This window comes from Aythya fuligula, chromosome 12 (assembly GCF_009819795.1).
Source record: "Aythya fuligula isolate bAytFul2 chromosome 12, bAytFul2.pri, whole genome shotgun sequence".
Lineage (NCBI taxonomy): Eukaryota > Metazoa > Chordata > Aves > Anseriformes > Anatidae > Aythya > Aythya fuligula.
Window position 1 is genome coordinate 10507227 of NC_045570.1, and position 12519 is coordinate 10519745.

General features: G+C 34.1%; 1 protein-coding gene across 1 annotated transcript; it reads right to left on the bottom strand.

The window, feature by feature from the left end:
* Window positions 1-551: 551 nt before the first annotated feature.
* On the bottom strand, window positions 552-11278 carry SLC7A9 (solute carrier family 7 member 9). The gene is made up of 12 exons (XM_032195827.1): window positions 11174-11278; window positions 10006-10153; window positions 8786-9028; window positions 8084-8209; window positions 7665-7764; window positions 6220-6264; window positions 5782-5905; window positions 3970-4073; window positions 3015-3111; window positions 2005-2154; window positions 1212-1386; window positions 552-616 (listed from the first exon to the last, which is right to left on the bottom strand). The coding sequence occupies exons 1-12, from the start codon at window positions 11276-11278 to the stop codon at window positions 552-554; spliced, it is 1482 nt and encodes a 493-aa protein (XP_032051718.1).
* Window positions 11279-12519: the final 1241 nt, after the last annotated feature.

Sequence of the window (12519 nt, forward strand, 5' to 3'; positions counted from 1 at the left end):
TATGACCTTGCTTTAAACAAAGAATCACTCTCTTCTTTTCAGGCAGGTATGCTGTCCATTTTTACTTGATTCCCATTTCCTGAGTCTTCCAATTCTTTGATAGCTAGTGTTTGGTCTGAGCAACTGAGGATTAGAGTTAGTATGTGTTTATGCAATGTGTCTTCAGTTTTGTGTCACTTGTGGGTGATGCTGCGAATGATAGCTATTCTGTTCTTTCAGCAGAAACAACAAAAGAGGCGTTCTGGCAGTGCTGCAGGTGAGTACCATTGTCATAATTAAAGTGCTCCTCTTGTTTAAGTAACATTAATGAAGAAAATAAAATAACCTTAACATATTAGCAAGCAATGAAAAAGGCTGTGCTGTACACTATAGTCTGGCTCAGAAATCTTTTATTCTCATATTTAACAAACGTCAAGTTCTAAGTAGTATTGCAAAAATAACACATGCCAGCATGAACATAGCAATTTAGAAAGTATAAATGCACACCAACTAAATGGAATTTCCTTCAAACAATATAGCAAGTAAAAACACTCTAGTACATATAAAATACTTTACTCCGTAGTTTCCTCTGCTGGAACAACTTCCAAAAGCATCTGAAGGTGCATAGTGATGGGCTCTGAGAAGAAAATACATTGTTAGAAGCTTGTTCTGAGAACAGTATTCAGATTAATACTATTTTTCTGAGTTAGAGAAATGTCCTTCTAAGCAGTTGTTTCTTTTCTGTATTTGTATCTCAAACTTAAAAACAAATAAATAAGAGGTGGGAAATAAAAACAATCTTAAGATCCAGGCCAGTATATTTTGAGATTTCTAATATTGCTCTTCATAGAGTATACTTCTTCTAATTTCATGATTAGATTATACATAATAATTCAGGAGGAGGTGGAGGCAGACATAATGGATTTTCTTAATGTCCTTAGAACTACTAGTTCTGTCCTCTGCAGCTGGTTCTACTTTCTGCTGTGGAAATACTTGCATATCAGTTTGTCCGTGAGAGATGAATGAAGAGCTCCTTCTGAGACTATGCAAGATCACTTTATGCACACAGTGAGCTTTGCTAATGTTATCTGTCTGGAAAATTGCCTCCCTCCCTGTTCCCCCCAGCATATGACTTAAATTGCAATGGACCATATAATGAACTTTGTTGGGGTAGTTGCTTTAAAGTTTAGAGGTGTACTATTGAATTTGGAAACGGTCTGTAGTATACTTACTTGATATTTTCTGGGGCCAGCTGAATTTAAAATGAACAAAAAGTACATAAAATATGAGTCCACTAAGTATAAATAAAACACAGTACAAATATGCCAGTTCAGGTGCACTGATGATTGGTATCAGCACCAGTAAAATGGAGACTAATGTCACTATGACTGGAATGACAATGGGTATCTGCAAGATAAAGATAAATAAAAAATAAATAAAAACACAATTACTTAGCTAATTGTTTTACTGTTCTTACAGAAGTTGCATATGTGAAACATAGCTTAATCGTCTTAGGATGTTTTTACTTTTAAAATTTCTGGAATTAGATGGGACAATTGAAAAAGTAGGAGGAAATAGGTGGGAAAAAGTTTTTTCTGTTGAATTGTTAATAAAGGTCTCTGTCTTTATTGCAAATAGCAATGTAGTATGTAGTAATTCATATACAGCTTAATGAATTGGAGACCTGACTCAGTACAGTGAAGTGTGGGTCTATTTCCAGGCACTCTTTCAGTGGTAGTCTGCTGACTGTAGTTCCCCATCCCTGAAAATCTGCCACAGCTTCTGCCCATCATCTGTGTGAGTAAAACATTGCCTGGGCTTTTCTCAGTCTTTGAGCTTTGTCATAGTGCAAAACTTGAACAACAACAACAAAAAAAAAGACACAAATAAATGGCTAGATTTCAAGTAAAGTGGGTGGTGAGAAACCTCTACCTCAGGGTGTTCAAATATTCAGAGTTTCAGGATGAGTTCATGTTTTAGTATTTACGGAAGTGGAGGAGAAGTTACACTGAATGTTGAACTTACCCTAATTGGTCTGTTGACTTCCTTTCTTGTAAACCTCATAACAATGAGTGCAAACACAGTTAAGCCATAAAATATCCAGACTGCAAAACTAAAGTAGTTTATAAGTGTGTTAATGTCACCAGGGATAATATAAATAATAGCAATGGCACCCTAAAAATGAAAAAAAAATTAGTATCAGTGAAGTTTAACCTTACTTTATAAGAGCTTATGTGTAGGTATGTGTGTATGTTTAGGGTATTCAGAACATAATTGGTGCGTGCTTTTGCTTAAACATCTGGGTGCAAGTGTATTGCAGTACATTTAAAGATAGTATCTGTAGCCTGACAATATGTTTGCTTTTCTGTGCAGTATGAATTCTATTTTAAGTTAAAACACGTAATCTTGTATATGCTAATCCATTTTGTTGCTGCCTGACTATCTAGAAGGAAGAGATAATATATTTATAATAATTATTATTATAATAAATATATATAATATTTATTATAATAATATATTATGTTTTTGGTTGTTGATTCTGGGAGTGGACAGAGCAAGAATTTTGACTCTATCTGGTATTACATTGATGTAAAAAGGTAAAATACAAAAAAAAATACAGCCTAGTTTTATTTTAAAATGTATTTGTTAAATGTGTAGATTTTTTTTTTTAAATGAAAATATGTAAATGCATCCTTACGGGAGGACATAGAGTAGGAAATATTTCATAGGCTTCTTGTGAGATAAAGGATTTGCCTAACACTAATAATTTATCTTTTTATTTCTTGGTTTTCATGCTATGGATTCTTAAAACTTTGATTTGAATTTTGATCTTCTGGAATGAAACTTTTCAAATTAAGAAGTAGTTTTCATTGTATGGTCTTTGTTCCTAATACATGTTCAGGATGTATGTTTATATAAAGATTGTAATCTCACAAAGATGCAAAGACATGTCAAAGCTGCTGGTAAGAAATTTTGAAAGCATGTGTTAAGATTTTTTTGTAGGTAATTTCTCTGTACTTAGAGTGTATACTTACATAAAACATGATAGCAGGTGCTGGTGTTAAACGCTTAACACTAATGTAAGATAGCACCTTTAGCATATGCCCTTCACGACCTGCTACATAAACAAGTCTGACAAAACAAAAACAAGGCAAACTAGTTAGTGTGGCACCTAAAGTTCAAGTGGTGTTACATTTTAACACTGCCTGTCCCCTTCCCCCACAAAAAAAAAAAAAAAAAAGTTTTCAAATTTGTTTTATTATGTGTCTACATCTGACTAGAGCTTTCTTTAGAGTACACCGGTATTTCCTTTAGCATACAATGGGATTTAAAGAATATTGCACTAAACTGAAATAATGGAAATAACCAATGTTAATGCACAGAAATTGAAACTAATTCTGTTTTCAGAATCACTAGTTTGTACATATCGTTTAACTAAAATTGTTCTGGAAAAAGCTGCTATCTTTTAATTAAAAAATCCTTTTTATTTTTTTTCCATATTAAATAGCTACCTGTACAACCTTCTGTCAAAAAACGTCTGTACAGCCCTACCATATTCAGATAGATCTTACTTTTACTATTAAGTAGAAGTGTTGAACAATTGATAGAAGGGAATGGCTTTCCCTTCCAGTTCTTATCTTGACTGTTAGTGGTGTAGTTATGTTCTTATTCTTTTTTTTTTTGTTTTGTTTAATGACAACCTTTAAAATTAGCCAGCAAAAAGAAAAGGGGGAAAAAACACTTTCATGCCATGTCTACTTTGAAATGAGAATATTTTATGAGAAAAATCTTTTCTGATTTTTCAAACCTGTATAGCCTCTGCTTCTTTTTGCAAAATAAACTATAGCTAGATTTGTAAATACTTGTTATTTTTTACCTTTAGATCATAAGTATGTCGATATCTTTGTGTCTAAATACAAAAACATACATACATATTTTTCACCCTTAAAAAAATTAAGGTACTTTAAGGTACTTAGAATGGGAACTTACCTGCCTGCAGTAAAACACGTCCCATTGGCAGATCCAATTGTAGAAAAGGCCACAAAGAGAGGTACTATCCAAGAGGCTGGGTAAAGAATTCTATCTCCAAATGTCTGGGATATGGGATTAAAATGAATGTTTTTTGTCATTTTAACTGCTATTTGGTATATCTGGAAATGTTGGCACCTCTTTAAAAATACAATAAGTAACGTATCTGATGTATTAGTAAAATATTTGTTGTATATTTTGCTATTCAAGGATACTTGGCCAAAAGAAGACCGGAATTAATAGACGAAACAATCTATAAAGAGTGGAATATTGTCTTGAATGAAACAAAACCACTTAAATTGCTTAAGACACCTGGTTTGTGGATGTCTGCCAAAGAATAGATGTGATTACCACAGAGCACAGTGTGTACACAAGGTGATTCCAGTGTAAGTAGAAAGAATAACAATAGTAATGAAGGCATGGCAACCTAGGCCTTGTCATGGGTGAGCACGTGAGGGACAAACTTGCCAAGTTCTTTCACTATACTTTGATTTTTTACCTGTGCCATGGTATGTTAATTGTTACAGCAAGGTGGGTTGGAACTAATGTAGGTACATGGATCTGCTATAACTGAATTTCAATTAAAATTGACAGGTACATTTTGGATTTTCAGTTGAGTAAGTTAAGCATATCAAGTTCTACTTTTGCACAAAATTACCATCAGTGTAGTTGCTTTACCTGGTAGCAGCACACTCACCAGCACAAAGCAGGAAGGCTCCTTACAGATGTATAGACCTCTTTATATGGAGCACTCTGGTTATTTTGCTATTTGCTGTGGCCCTTTTGTGCTGCTCAGTAGCAGTTGGATTTTCTTTTAGTTTAGTCTGATCGCTTTAGAGGTAGCTGATGTGTGCTGTTGACAGTCGTTAAGCTTAGTGGTACACTGAAGAGATGTGGTCCTTTATCAACATACAACTTAGTATACAGTTTTGCACCTCTTGGTGGAAAAAAAAAGGCTGAAATGCATCAAAATTCTACATTTTCAAATACCTTTTTATTTTGAGGTTTTTAAGTATTTCTACATATAAAGTACCTCTCCACTGTGTTACAGTGCATTCATGTATGCATGTGTGCATGTCACATGCTGTTTGTTTTCCCCTAGAACTTACATAAGGGGAAATTGCTACAAGCTCTCTGAACAATGGTTTGGGAGTCAGATGTCCTCTGGAAAATTTACCGAGTAGAACTGAAGGGACAGATGTGTTTATATAAATTTCTCAAATGTTAAGAATAATCCTTGATGATTTTTTTTCTGTAATAGTATGTCATCCAATGAAGTAAAGAGGATAGTTCTCAGTTTAGTTAAGGTAAAAGGAAAAATGAGGAGGTGAATTACAGACCACTTGCTGTTATCTCCAGAATGGCAAAAATTGATCTGTTATTTTGCATGTGTTTATTTCTCAGAAATATTGGAATCACTGCAAAGCAGTAGTCAGATACTATTTTTCCTTCCATTCTTTCAGTGCCTATGGAAAACAGTCAACCTCTGAGCTGTGGTGTTTACAAAATGTTACATGAAGACTGCATTACTTCTGCTTGCTTTTTTTTTTTTCCTTTGGGATCTGATGGAGCAGTTTAAATTAGGCACTACTGAAATTAATTTTGGATTCAGAAATGACAGATAATGGGGAAAAATCAAGGTGAGACTGGCAGTTTAGAAATAAATTGTATCTTAAAACTTAGAGGTTTCTTTTTACATTTTTTTAACTGCTCAGGATGCTTTAATACCCATGGTTTTCTTTAGATGGCTTATTACAAAATAAAGTGGCTTACCACAGCAACTGCCTGGGACTGTAGGAGTTCTGTTGAAGTCATTACGGTGAAATATGCAATGTTTATCAGAACGTAACAAATTGTAACCAAGGGGATTCCAATAATTATAGATAGTGGTAGATTTCTAAGGAATGCAAAAGTAAGACTCCATCAGCATTGCTGTATCACTAGCAATATTACCCTAGTAAACTGTGGACTCTTACTTTCCCCCATATACTCTAGAGGTATGTGTATATTTCTTTACTGTAGAGAAAGATAAATCAGGATTTAAAAAAAACCAAACAAACAAAAAAAACAATCACAGATTTATGAAACCCAGAATACATACAAAAAGCTCTTTTTCTGTTAGTGCTCAAGCTTTCAGTAAGCATTCCTTTTAAAGATAAGCTTTTACTTTTCTTTTGGCATTAGTAGTACTACTTTTCTATGTGGTTTTACCTGTAAGGATTTTTAAGTTCTTCTGTGATGTAATTGAGTTGATTCCTGGTAGGAAAAACATTAAAACAATATTTGTAACAGTCATATGTAATGTGTTATAAGGTTAGGTGTTATTTCTTTTTTCTGTGTGGTGTGCCTTTGTAGTTTTTTGGTTTTTGTTTTTGTTTTTTTTTTTTTTTTTAAAAAAAGTAAAACTGCAGAACATAAAACTGTGAGCTTCTTATCCAAATGTAAGCCTGAAGTAACTAATTTTTCCTCCTTAAAGTTTTGATGCATCTTACATTTTTAGAAGTACCTTAGATTCTTAGCCCTTGGTTAAAATATCCCCGAATAAGCAAAAACTAGGTGGACATCTGTGTCAAATTTACAAGATTACTTTTGAGCTTTGAGCTGTGCAATATCTAATATTTTTCAAATATAGGCACTAGTTGACTCTACCCATTGTAAGGCATCAAAAAGTCTAGGTAAATGTCTGAAACAGCAGATGTTCATGTCTAAGTTGAGAGACTCAAGCTTGGAAAAAGAACCTGGAAGAATAATCCATTTGTCTTACGCATTGTAATAGGACTTGCTTTGCTGTAAGTAAAGTTTTATATTCTTATTTCCTTTAAAAATACAGATCTATTTGCAAAACTTGACAGTGTGAATATTTAAGAATAGCATTAATGGATCAGAGCTTGATCTTGGATTTGTCCCAACAGAGATTGAGACCAGTTCACATTCCTGTTAGTTTCAGGAACTGATGTACGTAAACAATTTTCAGGATTTTAGCAGAGACATTGGTATTCCTCCAGTAAGTTTATTTTAAGAAAGTAATAGTGGAAAGCAGCATCCGGAGTACCAAATATAAATGTTTTATGTAGATCATAAATGTAAACCGACAGCCTTCCATATTTGTGAGTATTTTCAAATGTATTTTCTTTGGTCTAACACAATGGATAAACAGATGAGGAGGTTTACAATGGGAAGCTTCTCAGGGAGGGAGAATTCAGTGTTTTTACATCAATTCTAAAGCTGAATAAGAAAAAAATGTAAAACCCTATGAATTCTAACTTTCTGATACTTATTCTTTTGTACTAGTCAAACGACACTACGTATTTCACAAAACATGGACTTTGATGGGGGTAACCTGTGCGGACTTTAGGAATTACATTTTTTTTTTGCCTATTGGAATTGCTTTTAATATCTTCCTTATTGTCACAGTATCTAAACACCTTTCAGCAGCCCTTTCAGGATCCATTATAGAATCTTTCCTAATAAACAGTAACCTGAGGTTTTGTTTTTTTTACCAAGCTAGTGTTCTTTTTCCAGAATTCATTAAGAGATTCTTTATAACAAGTCAGATGTTAACTTTCTTAGATCACATCTTTGAGTTCTACAGGGAGAGAGTAAACCAGTTAAAGGCTGTTAAACTATAACTGTTAACACTAGTAAAGATACCTTACCATCCATCATATGCCCAGAGTCCATTATAGAATGCCAGACCAATAGAGCTAACAGAAATTTTACTGTCCTTGAAAGAATCTTTAAAGTTTTCAGTTTTTCCTGCAAATAAAACAGATTACTGTCAAATGTTGAAATTAATCCCTTTAATTGCCACTAAATGAAGAAATATTCCAATGTCTGTTTAATGTTTTGAAACATTCTGCTGTTGAAGATCAGTTTATACCAATTTTTATAAACATACATACTGTTGAATTTCCTGCCCCCTTCCTCTAAAATACGTAGTACCGTAAGGAGTTCCAATGATGTGGAACTCAAAACTGAATAAAGAGAGCCCTATTGTTGTGCTGTTTTTGTTGGGGAAGTTTTTAAATGGTCAACAGAAACTAAAATAATTGCACATTAATGTATATTTAATTACCTTGCGCAAGTAGAACAATTCCACTTACAATAATGATTGTGACAATGATCATTTTAGCAGCCGTGAGAAGATTCTGGAGATAACTTCCCAGCTTCACGCTCAGTGAATTCACTATTGTAATAACCACTAGAAGAAAGAAATTCATATTTATCTTGTTAAATTTGTCAGAACTGAAAGAAACATTGACTTCTAAAACATTTTTCCCATATTCAGTGTACTGCTTTTTCCTTTCAGGCTGTTCATGTATATATAGTTGTTTCTTTGTTTTTACCATAGTATGTTTGGATGACTTAAAATTGTGAGGAAAAAATGTTTCTGAATTAGATATCTACCATTAACAACAACAACAAAAAAGTAATTCTACAGCATTCTGATGAATACAGAAATATCTCTGAACTTTTTTTCTCACTTTTCTGCTGCACATAAGCATTCTGTGCAGCTGTATTTTTCTTGGTAAAGAAAGGAAACCCAGGCTAGGAGCAAACCATCATTCTGTCCTTTTTCTGCATGGAGTTAGTTATTGTGGGAAAGACACGCAGTTTCCCAAGGTTCTGTTCCTTTCAGCGTAGGGCTGCTTTCTGATGTCCTCTTAAAGATTAATGTGCTGAAGTCCTACTGTGCTGTGTGTTCACTGATAGGACTGAACAGAAATTGCTAAGCAATTATGGAACTTGTCACTTTACAAGAAAAAAGAAGTCTTACCAATGGCAGCTGCTGCAAGACACTTGATGACAACTGGAGGTGGATCACAACCTGGATAAAAAGGAGCTGATGCATATTCTGCAAAGCTGAGACAAATGATTGCAAAAGAGCTGGGCTTTGTGACGAGTAAGCTTGTCCAAGAAAACAAAAATGCTGGAATTGGGCCAAATGCTTCCATGAGGTAAGGATATTCTCCTCCTGATTTTGTGATCATTGTGCCAAGCTCAGCAAAACAAAGTGCCCCTGAAAACAAGAAATGTGCCTGTTACTGGTTGTTTAGTTTATGCACTTTTCAAACTGATTAGAACAAAATAGTGCTTTTTTATAGGTAGCAAAATTGCAGAACTGGATATGTAAATATATCATTTTTCCATGTTTGAGTAGTGTACATGCTAAATTTTAATTACTTGCAAGCAGTTGTGTAAATGTGGGGAAAAATATACTGAAACTATTAAGTTACAATACAGAACTTACTATTACCTTTGTTTAAGACTTCAGCTGTTGAATTATGAACGTCCTGATTTCTTAAGAAACCAACACTTCCAACAAAGGTCCAAATGGGAACTGTTCTGGCTGACCTACCTTTTAGAAATTTAAGGTGGAAAAACTAAGCTTGCTGCACAACTTTTAAATTAAAATGCCACTGTAATTCAAAGCTGATCTTCAGTAGACGCTTCTAGTTTTATTGCTGTAGCTGCTCAAAAAAATACTTTTTCTATGATTTGTGGCTGACATGATGCACAAAGAATTCATTTTTGTGTTTTACTATTTGAAATATGTAGGAGGTGCTTAGCATTAATTTTTTGGGTGATAAAATTAGATTTGAGGGATTGAACTAGATGATCTTCCAAGGTCCCTTCCAATCCCTAACATTCTGTGATTCTGTGATTTGTGCAGCTGTAGGAAAAATGTTAGAAATACCAGCCCTGTGCCAGCAAATTTTCATGTGCTATTTTGCCTGTGATTTAAGTAGAAAAGTACTCTATTACGGTTAGTTTTATTTTTGCTTATTTTATCCACTTGCTTTAAAAATGAACTGAAAATGATCATTACAGTTTTAAAAGCTTAGTCTATTGTTTATGAACAGCACATACTTAGTACACTCATCAGGGTATGACTAGTTTTGGTCTAGATGTCATTACCTAATTTGTAAAATGAATGGTATGCAGTAAATAAAAATATTTAAACAAAGATCCAAACTTTGTTGATTCTTTGTTTACCTAGTGTTGCAAGAACTCCGCAGGCTGCCCAGATGACTAAACAAGGACCCACAGCTCCAGCATTGGCAAGTACTGATTTTGGAGAAACAAAGATACCTGAACCGATAATTGTACCAACAATCATGCAGATTCCACTGATCAGGCCCACCTTGAAATAAAAGGAGACATTTTGGTAAAGTAACTTCTAATATCTTAATTTATCACTAATTAGTTTTCAACATAAAGTTTCTACTAACTAATAAATGATGAAATTTTGTTTCTAAAATGCATACAAATACTGTGCCATACTCCTGCTGTTTCCAGAAGCCATTACTTGTATTTTACCTGCTTGCATATTTGCTTTACTATCCTTTGGACTATCCATTTTTTTTAAGCAGTTGCTCCTCCTTGCTTCAGGTATTTGTTAATATTTTGAAATTAGTACGATATTGCTAAGCGGTTAAAAGATCATGTTCTGACTTTGTAGTGACTTACATGTTACGTGAATCTACTAAAACTTAGGTATCTCCTGCTAAAAAAAAAACAAAAAAACAAAAAAACAAAACACCGTCATGGGCTGCTTAAATTTTCCTGTTAAGTCATGGCTAGTCTGATAACATCAGTATTTTGACAGTCTGTGTTCTTGGCACCAAACTGAAACTACAGAGTGTGTCTTTTTCCAGGTTACTTAAACTGAAAGAGAAATCACAATTCTCTCTAAGAGGCTTGTCAGGGACAAAAGAAGTGGCTTTTTTTTTTGTTCTTGTAAAAACATCTGTAATTTTCTGGAGAAAAATTACCAGTTGTCTTTCTGTACCACTAGCTGTTTTATAGAAATAAACATGTTTTCAGAAGCAGTGAGCCAACAACTCTGTTTAGACTCTAGAAGTTTACATGGAGTTTGTAAAGTTTATGAAGTTACGCTCTCTTGAGCAATTTTGAAATTACCAAATATAAGACTTCAATATTATATGTTCTCACTTCTTAATTGTGTTTGTGTCCCAGCAATTTCCTAGTAATTAGCCATTTCCTAAAATGTAAATCAGCCACACTATGAAGATAAATCAATGCAAGTTTGGATACAACTTTTCAACTTTTTTGTGATGATGCCTCTACACAGATGTTCCGACTACCTCCCTCTGACAGCCCCTCACACATGTATTGAGGGAGGTAGGGTGTTGGTGCTTACCTGCTTTTGTAGGTTTGTAGTTTGGGGTTCCTCACTCTGAATGGATTGTCCATCCTCTTTTCTACTGTCCTGTCCTTTTCTTTTCCTCAAGCTTTCTTCACCCATTTGTCTTGTTTTTTGAAATATCTAAAGAAATTAAAAAAAAAAAAAAAAAAAAAGAGTCGAGTGTATTTTACTGATGTGTGCTTGAGTTTTGCTGCTCTAAAATAGCATACTACTGTCAGAAACTACAAAAATGCACACATGCAATACACAGGCAAAGGTCTTCCATCTAACTACCTCCTTGGAGATTAAATGAAAGAGGTGGTAGGTGTACTTTACCTCATCCATCAGACTTCCTGTAGATTTCCTGACTCACCTGGCAGTGGATGTCCTTACACCTTATGCCTCAGGTTACGTTTGAGAGAATCTCCTTACTGGAACAAGCTGGGTTTTATAGCTAGTCTCTGCTTTGAATTCCTCTAGGGGTCCAGTCGGATTTAATATTCCACCCAGAAACTAGCCTGTTTTCTTATCTAGGAGACATTCTTTCTGATCTTTGTTAAATTAAGCCTTGTCCCAGTTCCTTGGAGATGCAAGTATGTTAGACCAAGTGTCGTCTCCTGTAATTGTCTAATTAACAGCTCTTTTCCTCAAAAGGGTTACCGTTCTTGTTGACTCAGGATGAGTGTCTTTTACTGAACATTATATTCTGTTTAGAATTAGAATGGAAACAGTTTGGATTTAGAAATTCAAATTTATATTTGAGATTTTTTTTTCTTGAGAATTTTGCTCATTTGCCACAGTATTTGAATTAAATACAACCCGAGATAGTGATGGAAACAATTTGTAATAGGTTAGGTCCTGATTCTCAAAAATTTATTCAGTCTACCTCCTCAGATCTTCCATCTGTAGTTGTTAAAATCTGAATGTTGAAAATTGTTTTGTAGTTAAATAAACAGCAGTTCAGGAATGCTTCATGTGTAGGCAACTTAGTGTCTAATAATCCTTGGCTTTTTTGTAGTATTTTGAATTCACAGAACATCTGTCTTTAGTACTGCTGGTCTTAAGAAACATTTCTGCTATAAACAGATCTGTTTTACATTTTGATTTAAAGATTCAAAAAAAGAAAATCATCATGAATCCAACTTACGATTCAAGCTACAATAGAAAATTGCCCGTGTAAGGAATGCAGGGCTTGGGTCACTGAATTCTATTACAGCTTTAAGCCCAACTTCTCTCTTTAAAGTCTTTTATCTAGAATATGTTTTAATCGCCATCTGAGAGTAATTCATACTTTCACTTACCTTATTTATTTAGATTTGTTTAGTGTACTTCAGGCTTCAGGGATCTCTGTGTAGCGTGTT

Coding starts and splice junctions, on each gene's coding strand:
- SLC7A9 (XM_032195827.1), bottom strand. CDS start 11,278: ATGGGTGAAGAAAGCTTGAGGAAAAGAAAAGGACAGGACAGTAGAAAA. Junction 10,154..11,173: donor CTACAAACCTACAAAAGCAG/GTAAGCACCAAC, acceptor TTTTATTTCAAG/GTGGGCCTGATCAGTGGAAT. Junction 2,155..3,014: donor CACCTGCTATCATGTTTTAT/GTAAGTATACAC, acceptor TTTCATTTTTAG/GGTGCCATTGCTATTATTTA.